This window comes from Papio anubis, chromosome 17 (assembly GCF_008728515.1).
Source record: "Papio anubis isolate 15944 chromosome 17, Panubis1.0, whole genome shotgun sequence".
Lineage (NCBI taxonomy): Eukaryota > Metazoa > Chordata > Mammalia > Primates > Cercopithecidae > Papio > Papio anubis.
The window spans coordinates 560,247-581,437 of NC_044992.1; the positions used below are offsets into that span (position 1 = coordinate 560,247).

The 21,191-nt window shown below is 56.8% G+C and overlaps 1 protein-coding gene across 3 annotated transcripts in view; it reads right to left on the reverse strand.

Moving 5' to 3' along the window:
• Positions 1 to 237: 237 nt before the first annotated feature.
• The window catches only part of NXN (nucleoredoxin), a 188,317-nt gene continuing 167,363 nt past the window's right edge, over positions 238 to 21,191 (reverse strand). For 2 of the 3 annotated variants that reach the window (XM_031657237.1, XM_009189291.4), the window contains exons 4-8: positions 20,058 to 20,158; positions 17,818 to 17,924; positions 6,272 to 6,451; positions 4,720 to 4,844; positions 238 to 2,154 (exon numbers count right to left, since the gene is read on the reverse strand). In XM_031657237.1, the coding sequence (XP_031513097.1) occupies positions 1,972 to 2,154; positions 4,720 to 4,844; positions 6,272 to 6,451; positions 17,818 to 17,924; positions 20,058 to 20,158 (696 nt within the window). In that variant the 3' untranslated portion in view covers positions 238 to 1,971. The remainder of the gene's footprint in view (positions 2,155 to 4,719; positions 4,845 to 6,271; positions 6,452 to 17,817; positions 17,925 to 20,057; positions 20,159 to 21,191) is intronic. The other variant, XM_031657238.1, reaches the window with a different exon arrangement.

A 21,191-nucleotide genomic window follows, 5' to 3' on the forward strand; every position in this document is an offset into this window, starting at 1 on the left:
AGTCAAACCAGGAGTGATGGTGGCCAGGGCCCCAGGAGGGACCTGCCTCTGCCCCTGTCACCCAGATGAGCTTCCTGGCTGCTGGAAACCAGGAAGATGCGATGGATGCTACATCCTGGGGGTCTCAGAACTCCTGGGACACAGCTCCCAGCTACCAGGTGTCCTCCGCTGCCCACCCGGCTAGACCACAGCACAAAAGACTTTTGTTATTAAGGACAGCAAAGGCCCAGCAGTGGGTAAGGTCCAGAGATGCCTGCTTTATTTCCTACTGGGTGATCGCATTTCAGGCTGGTAACGTCACATAACGTCTAATCGCCAACTCGCTGTACGCCTCTGAACTACAAATCAACAATCCAATTCAGCAAGGAACAACAGTGTCCACAGCTCATGAGGGGTGGGGACTGGGCTTTCCACATCAGTGGTCTTGGTTGGCAGAGTGCTGAGTGGGGCCAAGGGTAAGGTCCAGGGTGGTTTCAAGTCCCTGACACCTGAGTGAGCGAGGCTAAAAGGCTCGGCCGAAGCCGTCCGTCCCCAGTCCTGAGAACAGAGTTGTCTGTTTCTTTCGGTGGTCAAGTCAGCCCAAGTAAGAGGCCAACAACCTACGTGGGCCTAGCAAAGGCGATACAAGGTCCACTCGTGGCTGACACGCCCTCCACCCTCACTCCACCCTAGGGCACAGCTCCTGCTGCTGGTGCTTAGGAAAAGGCGAGGCTTCTGGTAATTTCCCATCTTTGTAGTTCTGCTTTGAAAAGGGGGCCGGGCGCGGTGGCTCACGCCTGTCATCCCAGCACTTTGGGAGGCCAAGGCGGGTGGATCACCTGAGGTCAGGAGTTTGAGACCAGCCTGACCAACATGGTGAAACCCCATCTCTACTAAAAATACAAAAATTAGCCAGGTCCAGTGGCGCTCGCCTGTGATCCCAGGTACTCTAGAGACTGAGGCAGAAGAATCACTCGAACCTTGGGGGCGGAGGTTGCAGTGAGCCGAGATCATGCCACTGCACTCCAGCCTGGGCGACAGAGCAAGACTCCATCTCAAAAGAAAAAAGAAAAAAGGCAATGGCAGGGGTGATCAAATGTGGGCGTGGGCACCTCACCAGAGATCGGGGCCTCGGGCACAGAGCTAGGTGGAGTCAGAGGTCTGTGCTGGTTCAGAGGTGCCCCTCCAAGGACTCAGGGCTAAGTTTCTTGGGAAGATGCCCAAAGAGAAGGATTCATTGTCAGAATTTCAAGATGGTGGGAGCTCTTCGTATAAGCAGGCAGAGACTTCAAGGTCAAGGAAGAAAAGAATGAGGAGCTCTCATCAGGAGGCGGGAGCTCCATAAAAATTAGCCGTTACTATACGAACCATTACCTTAGCTACATTTTTTTTTTCTCACCCAAAAAACCTCCACAAGCTTCCTTTTGCGTTTGGAGATCCCCTGCCTGAGAACACACGAGTGGGCTGCTTTTCTCTCAGACCGAGAAAGACTGTGTCGCTTAGAAAAGGATGTTCTCACCACAGCTCTAAGCTGAGGCCCACTGAGGCTCAGGCCCTTTCTCAGCTCTGCCTCCACACAGGTGTCCCCCGGAGGTTCCCCTCTGGCCGTCCGGGGCTCTGTGGGTGCCGATGCCCGAGTCCCAGCCCGAGCGGGAGCCACTGGCTCTCCATGCTCACTCTGCCCTGGAACACCCTGGCAAATCTTTCACCAAAAGCAAGTGACTTTGCGAGAGTGACGCAGCCCCCACTCTGGCCGGGCCATGCCCCCAGCCACCCCACGCTCCCAAACACGGTGGATTCTGCCGCTGCTGGATTCCGCACCCCAGGGCGCTGGCTGAGGAGTTTAATGCAGAAACAAGGCACCACAGAGAGGCTGGACACTTGGGTGGTGTGATTCGGGGCACGCTGGGTAAGTCCGAGGGCGGAGGGAAGGAGGGGGAGGAGGAGGAGAAGGCTGAGTTTTAAATAACGTCTCAGGAGGCCGGAGCCACACTAGATGGGCTCCGGTTTGAGCTTCTCTGCTAGGAAGTCATTCACAAAGGCCTCCACGATGGCGGGGGTGATCTCCTCCACGTCCATCACGTACTTGGCCCGGGCTGACATGTCCAGGATGGTGAGCAAAGGGGCCGCCTCAGGCAGGTTGGTGTAATCTCGCAGGGAGTCAGTCATGTCATCCTGAAGTCGTCAGGAGGGAGAGAAAACCAAGACAGTTTAAAGAAAGGAGCGGGAGAGTCCCTGGGCCCAGTCTCCCCAGGTGTGGTAGCTCCGGCGGCTCCCAGCACGGACCTGGGAAGCACGGAACCCTGCCCTGCCATCGGGAGGAACGAGCTGCTTTGTAAAATTCTCTCTCGGCATCTGCCCCCCAAAACCACGAGGTATGTAATCTGTATTTAATCATTTATGTATTTATTACCATAAACGCCATTTTCACACGTCCTCAGCATTTTAGAAATGTCATGTCCTTTTTTTGTTTTTAAGATGAAGTCTTCCTCTGTCACCCAGGCTGGAGTGCAATGGCACGATCTCAGCTCACTGCAACCTCCGCTTCCTGGGTTTAAGCGATTCTCCTGCCTCGGCCTCCTGAGTAGCTGCGACTACAGGCGCCTACCACCACGCCCAGCTAATTTTTTACATTTTTAGTAGAGACGGGGTTTCACCATGTTGGCCAGGCTGGTCTCGAACTCCTGACCTCAGGTGATCCACCCACCTTGGCCTCACAAAGTGCTGGGATTACAGGCACGAGCCACCACACCTGGCCTAGAAATGTCATAGCCTCCGATTGTTTATTCTTGTAACCAACTGTCAATGATTTGCGGCCCCACTGTGGGTTATCTGAGGCCAATCTGGACCTCAGCTCTGGAATGTTTTTGAACAGAGACAGCTCACTGTGCTCCCACCGCCCGCCCCTGCCGTGGTTTCGGGCAGGATGCACAGCCAGCCAGTTCACAAGACAGGGCTACCTAAGCCTTGTGGAAGCTGACACTGCCTCACTGCTTATCTGAGAAGGAAGCTGGTACTTGATCCTACATTCCCAGCAGCTGTGCTGGTGAATTTCCCTAATGTCAGATACAGCCTCACGCAGATACCAAGGCGAACACAGAAATCCAAAGACAACGAGAAAGGATTTGTGAGGGAGCTACTTTTTTTTTGGTGGGGGGGGGGAGCTAGAATCTCTTTCTGTCGCCCCAGCTGGAGTGCAGTGAGGCAATCGTAGCTCACTGCAGCCTCCATCTCCTGGGCTCAAGCGATCCTCCCTCCTCAGCCTCCTGAGTAGCTGGGACTCCGAGCAGGCAGCACCATGCCGGGCTAATTTGTATATATTTTTTGGAGACACAAAGCCCAGCCCAGCCAGGCGGGAGCCAGCGAACAGCCTCAGAGGAGCCCCTGGTCCACTCTGAACCTCGCCTCCCTCCCCTGTGAAACAGGACGGCGACTGTGTTCCCAGCCAGAGAGCCAGGGGCCAAGGAGACAGCCCAGGTGAAATACGTGGCCCCGGCCTGGTGTACAGAAAACCTACAGATGCTCCTTCCTGGCCTAAGCCTCTCAAGGCCGCCCCCGCCCGAGCCCGGCCCTTGCAGTGCTACAGCCATCTTTTCTCAGAGCCATTCTGCAGGGCTGAGTTCCCGCGTGTGGCGCAGCCTCCGGGGCTGGGCTTGGTGTGCAGTGGCTGCGGCCGCCCCAGGCAGAGCCTGCGAGCCTCTTTGTTCCCCTCCACCCCCGGGCTGAGCAGGTGACCGGAGCCGCCTGGGAGGGACGCAGGGGCTGGGCAGGGCCAGCTGCTGAGGAGGTGATGAATGGGTGGTGCAGGGTGTCTGGTGGCCGCTGCCGCCTGTCTCCTCCATGCCTCTCCTGGGATCCGAACACAGCGTGAAATCAGCACAGGGCTCTGACCAACCGGAGGTACAGATGGGTGGACAGAGGGCAGGCGGTGAGAGCGGCCTCCAAAAGTGTCTGTCGGTCGGTGGGTGCGGTGGGGTGGGAGGGGAGGGGAGGGGAGGGGAGGCGGCGGCGCAGGGGTGGGAGGGGAGGGGAGGGGAAGGGAGGCAGCAGCGCAGGCCTGGAGGAGACTCCCGGCTGGAGGAACTCAAGCCCGAGAGCTTGCACCTGCGCTGAGTCGCGGAGACGCCCCTGTCTGTAGGGTGCAGGGCGCAGGGTCCCACGCCCCGGATAATGGGGCACCTGCGGGAGGGCGCTCTGCTGAGAGCCCCACTTTCTCAGCCTGTGAAGTCTCCTGCTCGGTCCAGCCCTGCCGGAGACCTCGAAGGGGCAGCCTCGGTGAAACAGACGGGGAGCGGCAGCGATTTCCAACCTCAGCACTGACCGGGCCGGCTGGGTGACCGCAGGTGCACGTGGTAGCCCCGGCCACGACCCCTCTGATGAGATCGGCCCCCTGCGGCCAGCGCGGAGGCACGAACCCAGCGTTCTGTAAAGCCGCAAGGGCCTGGCCGTGACCCAGCCCCGAGGGAGTGGGTGTGGATCGCTCGGGCCCCGGCCCCTCTCCCGGGCAGCTCGGGCGGGAAGCAGCTCCCGGCTCTTCCCCTGCAGACTGAGGCTGCCGAGCGAGGACAAGAGGAAGCAGCAGGGGAGGAAACGGCTTTCCACGGCGAATGGCCACCTCTTCTTGCCACGTTTGTCTGTGGCCTGTCTCAGGAGCACAGGCAGCCCTGGGGCCAGGATCCCTCATGCGCCCGAAGTCCCAGCTGATCCAGCCCTGGGGGCCCGGCCTCTCCCCGCACTCACCTCCCCGGCCACGAAGAACAGAAGCGGCGCCTCCTCCTCTTTGGCTTTGTACTTGGCAATGATTTTCTCAGCTATTGGCTGAATCAGCTGCTTGGCTGCCTCGGACTCTCCGTCATCCTCAGAATCTGTGATTGGCATCGGGGGGAGAAAGAGACGGGAGGAACACTGGCTTGTCAAATAGAGCGGCACCCGCTGAGGGGGCCTGAGCTGCAGAAACGCCCACCTGAGCGGCCCCTGAATGGAAATGAACTTCCTGCACACATGTCCCAGCAGCAAAGCTCCCAGAGCTCGCCTGCACCAGGCTCGCCCACCCCACCCAGTAGCTCTGGGGCCCCAGACAGAGAGTCTCGCCTGCACCAGGCTTGCCCACCCCACCCAGTAGCTCTGGGGCCCCAGACAGAGAGTCTCGCCTGCACCAGGCTCACCACGGGAAACCCACCCCACTGAGTAGCTCTGGAGCCCCAGGCAGAGACTTTCCACTGAATTCCTCACAAACCCGCCCGCGAGGCTGAGCTTCCCCTAAGCCAGGACCTGAGGCGCCTGCTAGTTTCTCTCAGCCACAGAATGAGAAGCCACAACCTCGGACCTCCGACTTCCTAGTGAAACCGGTGGTGAAGGGGAGGGGGTGAGGACTGTGGTCTGGTCAGTGGCTTTTTTTTGTTTGTTTTTTTGAGACAGAGCCTCTCTCTGTTGCCCAGGCTGGAGTGCAGTGGTGCCATATGGGCTCACTACAACCTCTGCCTCCCGGGTTCAAGTGATTCTCCTGCCTCAGCCTCCCAAGTAGCTGGGATTACAGACACGTGCCACTGCGCCTGGCTAATTTTTGTATTTTTAGTAGAGACAGGGTTTCACCATTTTGGTCAGCCTGGTCTTGAACTCCTGACCCTAGGTGATCCACCCACCTTGACCTCCCAAAATGCTGGGATTACAGGCGTGAGCCACCACACCCAGCCTCATACGGTAATTCTGAGTTGTTGGAGGGGAGCCCTAAGTCCAAGGCAGAGGACCAGGTTTTGCAAAAGGAACCAGGGCCATCCCACTAGACTGCAGGGAGCCTGGCGTGGATGTGCCTGTGTCCTCCTGGCCCAGCTGGGCAGTCACCCTTGGAGCACAGAGTGGGTGAGACGGGAGACCGGGAGGTGCAGGCGAGGACAGAGGAGCCAGGGCAGCCACGGGGCGGGAGCAGCTCACCCGAGCACACAGCACCGGCAGAAGCAGCCTTGGTGAGCCTCGGCCAGAGGGGCCAGCCCCCGGCAGCTGTGTGTGTGCGACCCGGCCCTTTCCAACAATGGGTCTGTGCATGGGGTCCCCAGGGCATCCTCGGCCTGACCTGTTCTGCCCAGCCGGCAGCTGGGGAGCAGCTAGGAGGGAAAGTGCAGCTGCAGCTCCCACAAGGCCATGAATAAATCATCGGGGTCAAAAGCAAGGCTCCGGGGAGAGACAAAGGCCCAGGCTTGCACTGCTAGTGACAGAGAAGCTGCAGGGACAGGCTCCTCCCAAGTGAGGCCTCTTCTGTCCCGCCCCCACCCAGGCCCCCCCATGAGCTTCCTACCTACAAAGAGGACGAGGCAGGGGCCCTCGTTGAGCTGCGTGGCGTTGGAGTCGGAGAGCTCCAGCACCGGTTTGGGGTGCCAGGGGAACCCCCGGCAGTCCTCGTCGTTCAGCACCTCCACCCGCCCCTGCCGCGTGATCACCTCGCCCTGCGGGTCCAGCACGATGAGCGTGGGGATGCCTGAGGGGAAGAGGGGGTGCTTGGCCACTGGCCTGGGAGATGCAGGCCCTGCCTGGCAGGAGGCTTGCGGAGTCCAGCCGGGGTCCCACCCACCACGGAGGAGCCCACCAAGGACCTGGTACAGGTTCACGATGAGGAGTCCAGGTCTGAAGTCACAAAACCTGGGGAGAATCCAGGCCTGGCCAGGAGGAGCCATGGAGCCCGCTCGGGTGGGCCTGTAACCTGTCACCTTCACATTTCGGGGCCTCAGCGTCCTCAGCTGCAACCTGATGAGGGTGTTGTTGTTCCTACCTTATTCTGCTATGGAAAGATCAATGAGTTCACGCGGTTAAAGAACTTACACGCTTTGGGAGGCTGAGTTGGACGGATCACTTGAGGTCAGGAGTTCGAGATCATCCTGGCCAACATGGTGAAACCCCGTCTCTACTAAAAATACAAAAACTAGCTGGGCGTGGTGGTGCTCGCCTGTCATCCCAGCCACTCGGGAGGCTGAGGCAGGAGAATTGCTCGAACCTGGGAGGCAGAGGTTGCAGGGAGCCAAGATTGCAACACTGCCCTCCAGCCTGGGTGACAGAGCGAGACTCCGTCTCTAAATAAATAAATAAGAACTTAGCACAGGGTCTTGCCACATCGGAGCGATCGCTCACTGCTGGCCTCCTAAAGAGATCCCAAAGACACAGAAGACCCTCCCCGGCTGCAGGGGGTCAAACACGGAACAGGCGGTGCAGTGACCACACGGTGCACGTGCTGTGGCCACCGATGCGATGCGAGAGGAGGGGCCCTCGCCCGGCCACAGTGAGCGCAGGGCCAGTGCGGGAAGGAACCTGAGGCTGGCTGCACAGAGAGGACGACAGCTGACTGCAGCCTCCGCCGTCTGCACCCCAGCCCCCCTCCCTCCCCAGGGCTGGGGAAGAAAAGTCACAGAAATCTTTCCTGCAAACCACAGGCAACCCCAACCAAAAAGCCTTCAACGAAAACTCAGAGAAATCCCCACGGTGGTCACAGCTGCACGTGGGTTTTCTGCGTCTCCGTTCTTCTAGCCCACTCCCCGCAGCCTGTCCTCCAGCCAGGGCTGCGCACCCCCAGCCACGTCCCACAGAGTCGGCCTGGGCCCCACCCTTCAGGGACCTTTGTCTCTCCACTGGCAGCCGCTCCCCCCACACACCCTGCACGTTCCAGACGCCTCTCCTCCTGGGCTGCCCAGAGCCTGAATTTTATGTGAAAGCCAGAGCAATTTAATATTTATAGATTCCCAAGTATTCGGTCAGTAATTTGCTCCGCTGACATTTTCCTTCCCTGTCGGGGGGATGCCGAGGTACCAGACACACGGCCCTCGTGTTTCGTACCCTGCTGCGGCCACCGGCACAGCGGGCGTGCCTCCCTCCGAAAGGAATCAATGAATCCATTATGTTCACACCTATGAGACGAAGTGGCTAATGTTTCAGGGAGCAGGTCCACAGAGAATGGGCTCTCGAGGACGGCCACTCCGACATCTCTCACACACACACACACACGCAAGCACAAGCACGCGCACACACACGCAGTCGGCTCTCGCTGGGGCTCCTTGGATGTGCTCAGTGTGGACAGCGCCCCTGAGGAGCTATGTGTGCTGCCACACAAGAGACCCGGGCATTTCCAGCCACGTCCTCACGGCTGCATTTTATCCCCCGAGGCCGGGGTCCACGCCAGCTGTGTCCATCCACGAGGCTCGGGGGCTGGTCTCGAGACAGCGGCCCAAAAGACACCGGCTCCGGGGGCCGCCACAGGGACAGCTGGCCGCACAGGAGCCCCTCCCGTCACCACACGCCCTTCCCAAAGTCCCCCCGGCAAGGTCCTTCCCCAGAGTTGGTGTTTCTGAGATCGGGCAGTGATGAGCACGGGGGTAAACCAGAGCCTCTGCTGCCGTGGTAAGCCCCGCGGTCGGCCCGCGTGTGCCCCGGCGTGGGACCCCTGCTGCCACAACAAGCCCCGCGGCTGGCCCGCGTGTGCCCCGGCGTGGGATGCTGAGTGGGTCTGTGGAAGAGAAGCAGGCATGGGGGACGGAGAGGGAAGAGAAGCCAGTCTGAAGGCAAAGCTGCGAACTTCCCGGCCCAGCGCCTGGGGCTCTCCGAGGGCCTCCTCCAAGGGGCCTTCTTCGTGACCCCGGCTGCAGCCTCTTCTGAGTCCATGCCTGTGGGGCCCAGGACGGCAGGGCGAGGACACGGAGCCCCGACCTGGCTGCTGAGGGGCACTCGGCGCCTTCCCCCGAGGAACGGTTCCACCAGATCACGCCTAAGAGCCTAAGACGAAGTGTGCAGGGACGGGCCGTGTTGGCCCGTGTGTCTGCATAAGCAGAAACCAGCTTGGGCCCAAGGAAGCCACTCGTTCTTGGCACCTGCACGGGGGAAACCATCCGCGTCTGCTGTGCCAGGCCGCCTCCCCCTCGAATGGTCCTGATGAGCTTGGCCTACAGCCCCGACGAGTACATACCCTCCAAAGATGAACCAGGGGCGGGAAACAGAACTGGCTTCTGCGGCGCGTCTGCCCGGTGCTGGCACAGCACAGACAGCTAATCCTCATCACAGACGAGGCGGGCAGTACCGGGATCCCCCTTACAGAGGGTCAAGGGCCCCCCAAGGTCACCCAGCCAGGCAGTGGTTACACTGGGGACAGGAACCCCGATCTGCCTGTTGCAGAAGCTGCTGCTCTTTCTGCCAGGCCATGGACGCTGCTGGGGCTCTCACAGCACCTGGGATGGGGACTGTCTTAACCAGGGCAGGGGAAGTCCTGTGCCTGCAGCTTTCTGCACCACCCACCTCCCTGTGCTCCTGGGGGAGAAGGCTGAGACCACAGTCACCTCTTTCCTTTCTCCCCCTTCACACACACTCTGTTCCACCAGCCCTTGAAGCAGGTTCTCCAAAATACAGGTTTTTTGTTTGTTTGTTTGTTAGACGGAGTCTCGCTCTGTTGCCCAGGCTGGAGTGCAGTGGCGCAATCTCAGCTCACTGCAGCCTCCGCCTCCCGCGTTCAAGCAATTCTCCTGCCTCAGCCTCCCGAGTAGCTGGGCTACAGGTGCGCACCCCAACACGCGGCTAATTTTTAATAGAGATGGGGTTTCGCCATGTTGGCCAGGATGGTCTCAAACTCACCACCTTAGGTGACCCATCTGCCTCGGCCTCCCGAAGTGCTGGGATTACAGGCGTGAGCCGCCGCGCCCGGCCGGAAATACAGACTTCCAACGAGAAAGCAGGGCGAAGCCTCTAACCGGAAATTCACAGGGAACCAGGCCCACAGGGCGCCTCTGGAGGGAACGAAAAAGGAACAGCTCATCGCTGCTTTGCCTGAACTTGTTTCCCTGCGTGGGTGGCTGGGGCGCTTGGGGGAAAGTACAGCTGGGACTCCAGGGAGGATCCAGGCAACTCAATTCCCTGTTTTATTTTTTATTTATTTATTTTTTTTGAGACAGAGTCTCGCTCTGTCGCCCAGCCTGGGGTGCAGTGGCATGATCTTGGCTCACTGCAAGCTCCGCCCCCCGGGTTCAAGTGATTCTCCTGCCTCAGCCTTCCAAGTAGCTGGGACTACAGGCGCACGCCACCACGCCGGGCTAATTTTTTCTATTTTCAGTAGAGATGGGGTTTCACCATATTGTCCAGGCTGGTCTCAAACTCCTGACCTCAGGTGATCCGCCCGCCTCAGCCTAACTGCTGGGATAACAGGCATGAACCACCGTGTCCAGCCACTGTAGAATACTTTTTAGCAGAGTACCTGGTGTATTGATATTGTAAGTATTCCATAAGTATTGGCTATTATTATAAATCAGTTTTGTATACTGATTTCACCATGGTTTCACAACATGGTTTCGCCATGTTGGCCAGGCTAGTCTCAAACTCCTGACCAAGTGATCCGCCCGCCTTGGCCTCCCAAAGTGCTGGGATTACAGGTGTGAACCACCGCGCCCGGCCATTATATTCTTTTTTTTTTTTTTTTTTTTTTTTTTTTTTTTTTGAGGCGGAGTCTCGCTCTGTCGCCCAGGCTGGAGTGCAGTGGCGCGATCTCGGCTCACTGCAAGCTCCGCCCCCCGGGTTCACGCCATTCTCCCGCCTCAGCCTCCCAAGTAGCTGGGACTACAGGTGCCCGCCACCTCGCCCGGCTAGTTTTTTGTATTTTTAGTAGAGACGGGGTTTCACCATGTTAGCCAGGATGGTCTCGATCTCCTGACCTCGTGATCCGCCCGCCTCGGCCTCCCAAAGTGCTGGGATTACAGGCTTGAGCCACCGCGCCCGGCCTCATTATATTCTTTTAATCATCCCTAAACTGATTATTTGGCTCGTGAGAAGGCAGAGGTATGGAAAACTGGGCGCTTGCTCTAGTGAGATCAAGAGCCCTCTGTGCTGGGCTGGAGGAAGTTATAGCTAAAGCAGCAGAAAGCAGAGACGCCGTCGAGACCGCAGTGAGGGCTGCGGCAACAGTGTGGTGTCTGCCAAGGGTGGGGCTGGCGCACTTTTGCATCCCCCACCCCAGGCTACACTCCTGGGCTTGGAACACGGACTCTAGGTTCCTAGAGACAGCTCGGCCCCGAGTCCCCAGCTCTGCGACATGAGCAGAGCCCACAGACCCCTTTCACCATCTCCCTCAAAACACACAGAGGAGTAAACTGCAGACTCTCCTCTCTGAGAAGGAGCCGACTTGCAAGTATTTAAAACTATCTCAAAGCCAGGTGCACCGAGACTGTCCCACGGTTTAGCCTGGTGCCTTTTCCGCTGCCAACGAGACAGGGAGTTTGGAAGGAGGTGGGGGCTGGGGCAAGGAAGCTGAAGGGGTCCAGGACCCTGGGAGGCAGAGAAGAGCGGGCAGGGCTGTGACGCAGCCTTCTCTGCATCTGGATGGCAACGTGACCGGAGGCAGCCAGGACGAATTCCCCAAAGATTGCCAGGAGCTGGGAGGAGCAGTGGAAGGAAAAGCAGGTCCTAGAACAGAAAGACCTGGTGAGGACGCACCAGCAGGCAAACTATTACCCGATCATGAAAACGGTCCTTACGAAGACTGCAGCGACGTGGCAAATGTCTGCGCCACACTGTTTAGTAAACACCGCGGAGTGCACAGTGCCGTGTGTATGTTACGAGCCTGTGAGTGCGTACGCGGGTGGGCAGGAACCAAAGCGGACTCAGAAGTGAGAACGGTTATGCTGCTGAGGCAGGAACGTAGGTGGGACGACAGCGAGATATCTATGTCTAGTTAGGTTTTCTTTAACGGCATCCTATTTAGCGCATTAATATCAAATGAAAATCAGAACTGAAGGGCCGTGGGGGTGAGAGGGGATGACAAACACCAACCAATGCCTGGGATCTATTGCTCGGACCCTTCCGTTCCTCCCTCCTCCTGGCTCCCCAAAAACATTCCCCTGCTTAGAGAGTTAAGGAAAGGAGCCGGGCACGGTGGCTCCCGCCTGTAATCCCAGCACTTTGGGAGGCCGAGGCGGGCGGATTACCTGAGGTCAGGAGTTCGAGACCAGCCTGGCCAACATGGTGAAACCCCATCTCTACTAAAAATACAAAAATTAGCCAGGCGTGGTGGTGCATGCCTGTAATCCCAGCTACTCGGGAGGCTGAGACAGGAGAATCACTTGAACCCGGGAGGCGGAGGTTGCAGTGAGCCGAGATCGCGCCATTGCACTCCAGCCTGGGTGACACAGTGAGGCTCTGTCTCAAAAAAAAAAAAAAAAATTAAGCAAAACACATAAGAAAGAACAGCAAAGCCACTCTGCAGGTCACGAGGTAGCCCCTCTTCTCGTTGAAACATAACAGTCTCCAAATGTTTCATTTTTTTTTTTCTTTTTTTTTTTTTTCTTTTTTTAGACGGAGTCTCGCTCTGTCGCCCAGGCTGGAGGGCAGTGGCCGGATCTCAGCTCACTGCAAGCTCCGCCTCCCGGGTTCCCGCCATTCTCCTGCCTCAGCCTCCCGAGTAGCTGGGACTACAGGCGCCGCCACCTCGCCCGGCTAATTTTTTGTGTTTTTAGTAGAGACGGGGTTTCGCCGTGTTAGCCAGGATGGTCTCGATCTCCTGATCTTGTGATCCGCCCGTCTCGGCCTCCCAAAGTGCTGGGATTACAGGCTTGAGCCACCGCGCCCGGCCGTTTCATTTTTATATAAACAGATTCTGCCTCAAATCCATTTTTTTGAAAGGGACAAAGGAAGAGAGTCAAGAAGGGAACGGGATGAAGAAGGAGGGAAGCAGAAGAGGAAGAAAGCAAAGGAGGGGAGAAGTCGGAACAGGAGGAGGTGGCACAGGAGGAAAGGAGGAAAACAGAGAAGAGGATTTGAGGCTGGAGGAGAAAAGGGCCCTCACCCCCGCCACCCGCCAGCCACCTCTGGCTGCTCCCGCGTCTGCTCCAGGCCCTGCACAGCCCTCAGGCCGTCTGCACTCCCCGAAGGTTGGGGCAAGGGAGCCAAACCAGCCAGCGCCCCTGGCCTAAGAGAGAAAGGGCTGTAAGTCTCCCTGCAAAGAGTGCCGTGCTCTCTCACGGCCGAGGATTCCTCAGACAACTGCTAACAGGGTCTGTCTTTTGCAAGGTGTGTCAACAATGCTCTCCTTAGAAAAGGAATTTTCAGCAGCGCCCACGGCTGCACATTCCCCAGGCCGCGTAAAGCTCTGGGAGGGGAGGGCCCAGCACTCTGGAAGCCAGTTATTCCCACGAGACCAGGAGGTAGGGGGACGCCGAATGCCAGGTCCTTGGTGAGCTCGGTGGTCCTGTGGAGACGGGTCACACAGCCCAGCTCAGCCTGGGGCACCAAAGGCAGCCAGCGGCCAGCCTGCCGGCAGCAGACTTTTGGCCAGGCCGGCCTGGGGGGCAAACTCATCATCAAGGCCACGGCAAAGGCTGCCACCCTGTGAGACGGGCAGCTCAAGGGTACAGCCTCGAGGCCCCAATTCCCCCACCCGTACCGCCCCATAGATGCCTCAAAACACTGGCAGCATTTGGCAGGCCTCCTTCACTCAGCAGGTGATTCTTAAAACCCCAAGATGCTTGCAGGACCTCGGGTTGCTGGGTTACCCATTTCTGCTTTTTTTTATTTTGGAGACAGAGTCTCGCTCTGTCGCCCAGGCTGGAGTGCAGTGGCACGATCTCGGCTCACTGCAAGCTCCACCTCCCGGGTTCAAGCGTTTCTCCTGCCTCAGCCTCCCGAGTAGCTGGAATTACAGGTGCCTGCCACTGTGCCCGGCTAATTTTGTATTTTTAGTAGAGACAGGGTTTCATCATGTTCGCCAGACTAGTCTTGAACTCCTGACCTCGTGATCCACCCGCCTCGGCCTCCTGAAGTGCTGGGATTACAGGCGTGAGCCACCGCGCGTGGCCTGGGTTACCCATTTTCACCCGAGCCTGTCAGGAGAACACTCTGCCCTTATGCGACTCGATCCACAAAATGACCAGCAGTTCAAGCCACTGCCCCAGTGTGAGTCCAAGGACGGGCCAGGCGGAGGCAGCTCCCTTTGGTGATGGCAGGGGAGGCACCTGGCACTGCTCTGTGGAAGACTCTTCAGCAGGAGAGAAACGAGCGAGACAGGACTGAGACCCCAGGGCACAAAGAGGGAGCAGGACGTCCCCAGAGATGGCCCCACAGGATGTGCAGACCAGACACTCCAACAGCCAGGACCCTGCAGAGCGAGTCTGTGTGTGCGAGTCTGTGTGTGCGAGTGTGCATGTGTGTGAGCGTGGGGGGTGTGTGTGAGTGTAGGTGTGCGTGAGTGTGTAGGTGTGTGTGTGCATGTGTAGGTGTGTGAGTGTAGGTGTGTGTGTGCGTCCGTGTGAGTGTAGGTGTGTGTGTGAGAGTATGAGTGTGTGTGAATGTGTGAGCGTGTGTGTGTGCATGTACGTGTGTTCACATACCTAGAACACGTCCATTGAATGAGAGGAAGCCGTAACCACGGAATCATACAAAAGCTCAGAAGTATTCAGAATTCAATCAAAAATACTGGTCAGAGTTTTGTGATGCTACGAAGCTTATGAAGGAACGCACAGTTCCTTCAAGTTCAAAGGTGTTTCGGCCCAGCCTGGCCACATTTAAATATCCTCAGAGGCAAAGAAAGGTCAACTCCCATCGAGGGACGGTGTGGTCTCGGGAAGGCTGCCGGCTGCTGAGACCAGAGAGAAAGGGACGGTGTGGTCTCGGGAAGGCTGCCGGCTGCTGAGACCAGAGAGAAGCCAGAACTGATATACCAGTGAAACTAGGGCTGAGCGAGAGGCTCTGAAGGAGAAACAGCCCCGGCTTAGAGGGCAAGGACAGGGCACCACAAACAGGCCATCGACGCAGACTGAATGCCGGACGTGGGGCTCAGCCCAACCTCGAGGCACTGAGAAGACGCTTCCAAAATGATATCCCTGGAATGATATAATGATTTCCTTCATACGTGAGCATCTTTCAAACCTAGGAAGATCTGGAATTAAGTTTAGAAATATGAATCAAACTCATGCCACTGACGTTTTGTGTGTCAATAAGTGCAATTTGAATAAAACCAAATTCAGTATTTGTTTTTGTTTAAGAGGCTATGGCCGGCCGGGCGCGGTGGCTCATGCCTGTAATCCCAGCACTTTGGGAGGCTGAGGCGGGCGGATCACCTGAGGTCAGGAGTTTGAGACCAGCCTGCCCACCATGGTGAAACCCCGTCTCTACTAAAAATACAAAAATTAGCCAGGTGTGGTGGCAGGTGCCTGTAGTCCCAGCTACTCTGGAGGCTGAGGCAGGAGGATCGCTTGAACCCGGGAGGCAGAGGTTACAGTGAGCAGAGATTGTGCCAATGTACTCCAGCCTCCAGGTGACAGCAAGACTCTATCTCAAAAAAAAAAAAAAACAAAAAAGAGCTGGGCACAGTGGCTCACGCCTGTAATCGCAGCACTTTGGGAGGCTCAGATGGGTGGATCACCTGAGGTCAGGAGTTTGAGACCAGCCTGGACAACATGGTAAAACCCCATCACTACTAAAAATACAAAAATCAGCCCAACATGGTAGCATGCACCTGTAATCCCAGCTACTCAGGAGGCTGAGGCAGGAGAATCGCTAAAACCCAGGAGGCAGAGGTTGCAGTGAGCTGAGATCGCACCACTGCATTCGAGCCTGGGCAACAGAGCAAGACTCTGTCTCAAAAAAAAAAGGACAGAACCTTAGAAAGTAGGGATCTTGGGGCCGGGTGCTGTGGCTCATGCCTGTAATCCCAGCACTTTGGGAGGCCGAGGCGGGCGGATCACGAGGTCAGGAGATCAAGACCATCCTGGCTAACTCGGTGAAACCCCGTCTCTACTAAAAATACACACACAAAAAATTAGCTGGGCATGGTGGCGGGCACCTGTAGTCCCAGCTACTTGGGAGGCTGAGGCAGAAGAATGGCGTGAACCTGGGAGGCAGAGGTTGCAGTGAGCCGAGATCGCGCCATTGCACTCCAGTCTGGGCAACAGAGCGAGACTCCGTCTCAAAAAGAAAAAGAAAGTAGGGATCTTGGACGGCCAAGGCAGGAGGATTGCTTAGGCCAGGAGTGCGAGATCAGCCTGTGCAACACAGTGAGACCCTGTCACTACAAAGTCTTTAAAAACCAGCTGGAGTGGTAGAAGGCTGAGGTGGGAGGATGGCTTGAGCCCAGGAGTTGGAGGCTGCAGTGAGCCGTGATTGCGCCATTGCACTCCATCCTGGGTGACGACTGAGACCAAAAGGGAAAAAAGGTAGAGATGATACCGCTACCAAGAAAGAGGAACGGGGCGGGAGACACACAGACTTCCTGAGTCATGGAACCCAAGGATGAAAGAGGGATGCTTCAGGGCAGAAGAGCGGCACTGAGGGAATTCGGGGCAGCCGTCGTGTTCCCTCTAACGCAGGCCTGCTGAGGAGAGAGGCTGGAAGAGGAGCAGGGAAAAAGGATGAGAAGCCAACAGTGAGGGATGCGATGGTCATGGGACCCCTGCCAGCTCCACCTCACATCCCCCAACAGCTCTGCTCCCGGGGGGCCACAAAGGCCTATTCTTGGCGATTCTGCCCCAGAACAGGCTGTGGGTTTTTGTCTGTTTTGGCGGTTGGAGGCAGTGGGATGCAGTGACTCTGCCTGAACTTGTACTTGTCAGAACAGTGCTGCTGACCGGTGAGATCAACACAAAACGCTGCCCAGGAAGTAACAACCCCAGAAGCCAGACTGCTCCGGCACGCGGGCCGCACACTCCCCGTCACCCCAGAATGACAGTGAGCAGGAGACGGTCAGGGACGGGGACAGTGCGGGGGTGGGAGGGGCAGAAGCTGCCCAGACCACGTCCTCTCCCACAGGCGGGGCCATCTGAGGCCTGACATCGGGCAGTGCAGCCCCAAGCCCGTCTGCGGTCCTGACACGGCGCGTGCTCAATGTGTACATCAGAAGTATCAGTGAACAGGCCGGGCGCGGCGGCTCATGCCTGTAATCCCAGCACTTTGGGAAGCTGAGGCAGGAGGATCACCTGAGGTCAGGAGTTCAAGACCAGCCTGACCAATTTGGTGAAACTTCATCTCTACTAAAAATACAAAAATTAGCCGGGTGTGGTGGCGGATGCCTGTAATCCCAATTACTGGCGAGGTCGAAGCAGGAGAATCGCTTGAACCTGGGAAGGTGGAGGCTGCAGTGAGCCGAGATCGCACCATTGCACTGCAGCCTGGGCGACAGAGCAAGACTCTGTCTCAAAAAAAAAAAAAAAAATTTAAAGAAGTACCAGTGAATGACCTGCCTCTGGGATTTCTCTTCCAGTCTAGCTTCCATGTCACTACCGCATTGATCTCCCCTTAATCAAATGGCCACGTCATTTGGGAGGCTGTGCTCCGTGTCCCAATCATATCAGAATCCACACGCTGGGCAGTGGGAAGCAGCTGTCTTACTAAGACAGTATTTAGTATGATTATTATTTTTTGAGACAGAGTCTCCCTCTGTCACTCAGGCAGGAGTGCAATGGTGTGATCTCGGCTCACTGCAACCTCCACCTCCTGGGTTCAAACGATTCTCCTGCCTCAGCCTCCCGAGTAGCTGGGATTACAGGCACCCGCCACCACGCCCGGCTAATTTTTGTATTTTTAGTAGAGACGGGGTTTCTCCATGTTGTCCAGACTGGTCTCGAATTCCTGATCTCAGGTGATCTGCCTGCCTCAGCCTCCCAAAGTGCTGGGATTACAGGTGTGAGCTGCCGCGCCCAGACTGGCAATACTTATTTTTTTAAAATGGATTAGAATTCACACCAGGAAAATTCTACGCTGCGGAGAAACATGAGAGGAACATGACTATTCATGGAAATAATGATGCCTTTCTTCTTAAAGGAAAGCCAAAGACACGGTGGGCCCGGGTGAGCAGGTTTCCAGGAGCCGCACGGAGCCGGGGCCTAGAGCACCTACCTTGGATTCCGTACAGCCGGTTGAGGCGTGACCGCCGGGCCTCGTCAGTGTAGGGGACGGCGAGCCAGGGCATCTCACTGAAGTACTGTTTGAAGGACTCCTCCGACCTGCAGAGAGACACACGCAGTGAGCACGGCTCAGCATCCCCACTGCACCGCCGCCAAATCCTCCCACCTCTGCCGAGTTCTGCCCCGGGATTCGGCGGAAGCCGGGGTTTCCAGCCACTGTGCTTCTCAGGCAACCGGCTGTGGGAGTGTGTTCTTCTGCCCAGGCTGGGGTCCACTAAGAAGCAAATGCCTCCACACAGCAGGTGAGTCCCAGCTCAGACGCCAGCCCACTTCGGCTGCTCCCATCTGAGCAACGTAACCCAAGTCCAGCTTTCCATTTCTCAGCACAGACAGGTCTTTCCTGCCTCAGAAGCTGAGATGTGCAGCCACTGCATACCCGTGGGAGTTCTAATCTGTGCACAGAACAGTGACTTCTACAGAACCACAAATTTAAACCAACCATATGCCTTTGATTCCACATGTAAAAAACCCTAGGAAAGGCACATCTACTCAAGCGGCAGAAGCGGATCAGGGGTTTCCTGGGGCTGGGTTTATGGGAGGAGATGGACCCAAGGAACCTACAGAGTGATGAAAACGTTCCGGGTCTGGTCTGTGGTGATGGTGGTTACATGGTACGTACATTGGTCAGCTGAACTGTGTACCTTAAATGCATGCATTTTATAATGTATACATTACGCTTCAATAAAGTTGATGCTTAAAAATTTTAAAAAGTAATTGGGGCCAGGCACAGTGGCTCACACCTGCAATCCCAGCACTTTGGGAGGCCAAGGCGGGCAGCTCACGAAGTCAGGAGATCGAGACCATCCTGACTAACATGGTGAAACACCAGCTGTACTAAAAATATAAAAAAATTAGCCGGGCATGGTGGCGGGCGCCTGTAGTCCCAGCTGCTCGGGAGGCTGAGGCAGGAGAATGGCGGGAACCCGGGAGGCGGAGCTTGCAGTGAGCCAAGATCGCGCCACTGCACTCCAGCCTGGGCGACAGAGCGAGGCTCCGTCTCAAAAAAAAAAAAAAAAAAAAACTGACTGTGGCTGGGCATAGTGGCTCACACCCGTAATCCCAGCACTTTGGGAGGCCGAGGCGGGCGGATTACTTAAGCCCTAGAGTTCATGACCAGCCTGGGCAACATGGCAAAAGCCCATCTCTACTAAAAATACAAAAATTAGCCGGGCGTGGTGGCAGGTGCCTGTAATCCCAGCTGCTCAGGGGTTGAGGTGGGAGGATCACTTGAACCCGGGAGGCGGAGCTGCCAGTGAGCTGAGATCCGGCCACTGCACTCCAGCCTGGCAGACAGAGCGAGACTCCGTCTCAAAAACAACAAAAAACCCCTGGCTGCTGCCCCTGGAACGGCTTCATGCTGAGACGGGGACTGTGACACGGCAGGTACAACACTGTGCGAAGCGCCCTCCGTGTGCCGGCATCTCGGATCCTTTTGTGGACACGAACGTAAGCGGCAGAGGCCCCTGGTGACTCCGTCTCAACTGGGGTGGGAGTTTCGAGGTGAAGGAGGTTCCCTGATAAGTGAGGCCTTAGAGAAGGTAAGAAGCAGAGGAACCTGAGGCTCAGAGGAGCTGACTCCGGGGAGAATGTCTGTTTTGTGATTCCTTATCCGTGTGTATCCGTGTGTATCCGTGTGTATCCGTGTGTATCTGTGTGTATCCGTGTGTATCTCTGTGTATCTCTGTGTATCCGTGTGTATCTGTGTGTATCCGTGTGTATCCGTGTGCATTCAAATAGCACCAGACACAGCGCATGGCCAGAGCTGAGAAAACAGCCATCCGGCCCGGCGCGGTGGCTCACGCCTGTAATCCCAGTGCTTTGGGAGGCCGAGGTGGGCAGATCACAAGGTCAAGAGTTTGAGACCAGCCTGGCCAACGTGGTGAAATCCCATCTCTACTAAAAATACAAAAATTAGCTGGGCATGGTGGCGGGCGCCTGTAGTCCCAGCTACTTGAAAGGCTGAGGCCGGAGAACCACTCGATCCTATTTGGGAGGATGAGGCAGGAGAATCGCTTGAACCCAGGAGGTGGAGGTTGCAGGAAGTCGAGATCCAGCCACTGCACTCCAACCTGGGTGACAGAGTGAGACTCCACCTCAGAAAAAAAAAAAAAAAAAAAAAAGGATGTCAGCTACCTACAGAAAAGGGGCCCAGCACTTCACGGCACAACTGACCTGTCTGCACTAACGAAGATGATCTCGAAGCTCTGGCCGGCCTCCTTGATCTTCCGGTAGGACTCCACCAGGACCCGGGTGAGGCTTCGGCAGGGCGGACACTGAAAGACAGGACAGCAAGACCTGCTGGGTGACGCTGCTTCTCCACTACCCAGTCACTCACTCTCCGAGGCCGGGTTAGCAGGACTCAAGCAGGATTGGGACAGCAAAATCCTGTTCATGAAACGGGTGGAAATGAGATGGGTGTGGTGGCTACTGGGGAGGCTGAGGCCGGTAGATCACGTGAGCCCAGGAATTTGAGGCCAGCCTGGGCAACACAGCAAGACCTAGTCCCCTGAATGAATGAGGCAAAACTAAATTTGCCTTTCTTAAGGGTGAGCATCCGGCACAAGCACCCGCATCGTCCCTATGCAGTGTGCGAGCAGGTAGCATGAACTCATCCGCGTGGATTGAGAGAAATATACAGGCCAGGCGTTGTGGCTCATGCCTGTAACCCCAGCACTTTGGGAGGCCACGTTGGGCAGATCACCTGAGGTCAGGAGTTCGAGACCAGCCTGACCAACATGGAGAAACTCCGTCTCTACTAAAAAAAAAAAAAATTAGCCTGGCGTGGTGGTGCATAACTGTAATCCCAGCTACTTGAAAGGCCGAGGCCGGAGAATCACTTGAACCTGGGAGGCAGAGGGTGCAGTGAGCTGAGATCACACCACTGCACTCCAGCCTGGGCGACAGAGCAAGATACTGTCTCCAAAAAAAAAAAAAAAGGCCGGGCGCGGTGGCTCAAGCCTGTAATCCCAGCACTTTGGGAGGCCGAGACGGGCGGATCACGAGGTCAGGAGATCGAGACCATCCTGGCTAACACAGTGAAACCCCGTCTCTACTAAAAATACAAAAAATTAGCCGGGCGTGGTGGCGGCGCCTGTAGTCCCAGCTACTCGGGAGGCTGAGGCAGGAGAATGGCGTAAACCCGGGAGGCGGAGCTTGCAGTGAGCCGAGATCGCGCCACTGCACTCCAGCCTGGGCGACAGAGCGAGACTCCGCCTCAAAAAAAAAAAAAAAAAAAAAAAACCAGAGGGCCAGTCACGATGGTTCACACCTGTAATTCCAGCACTTTGGGAGGCCGAGGTGGGAAGA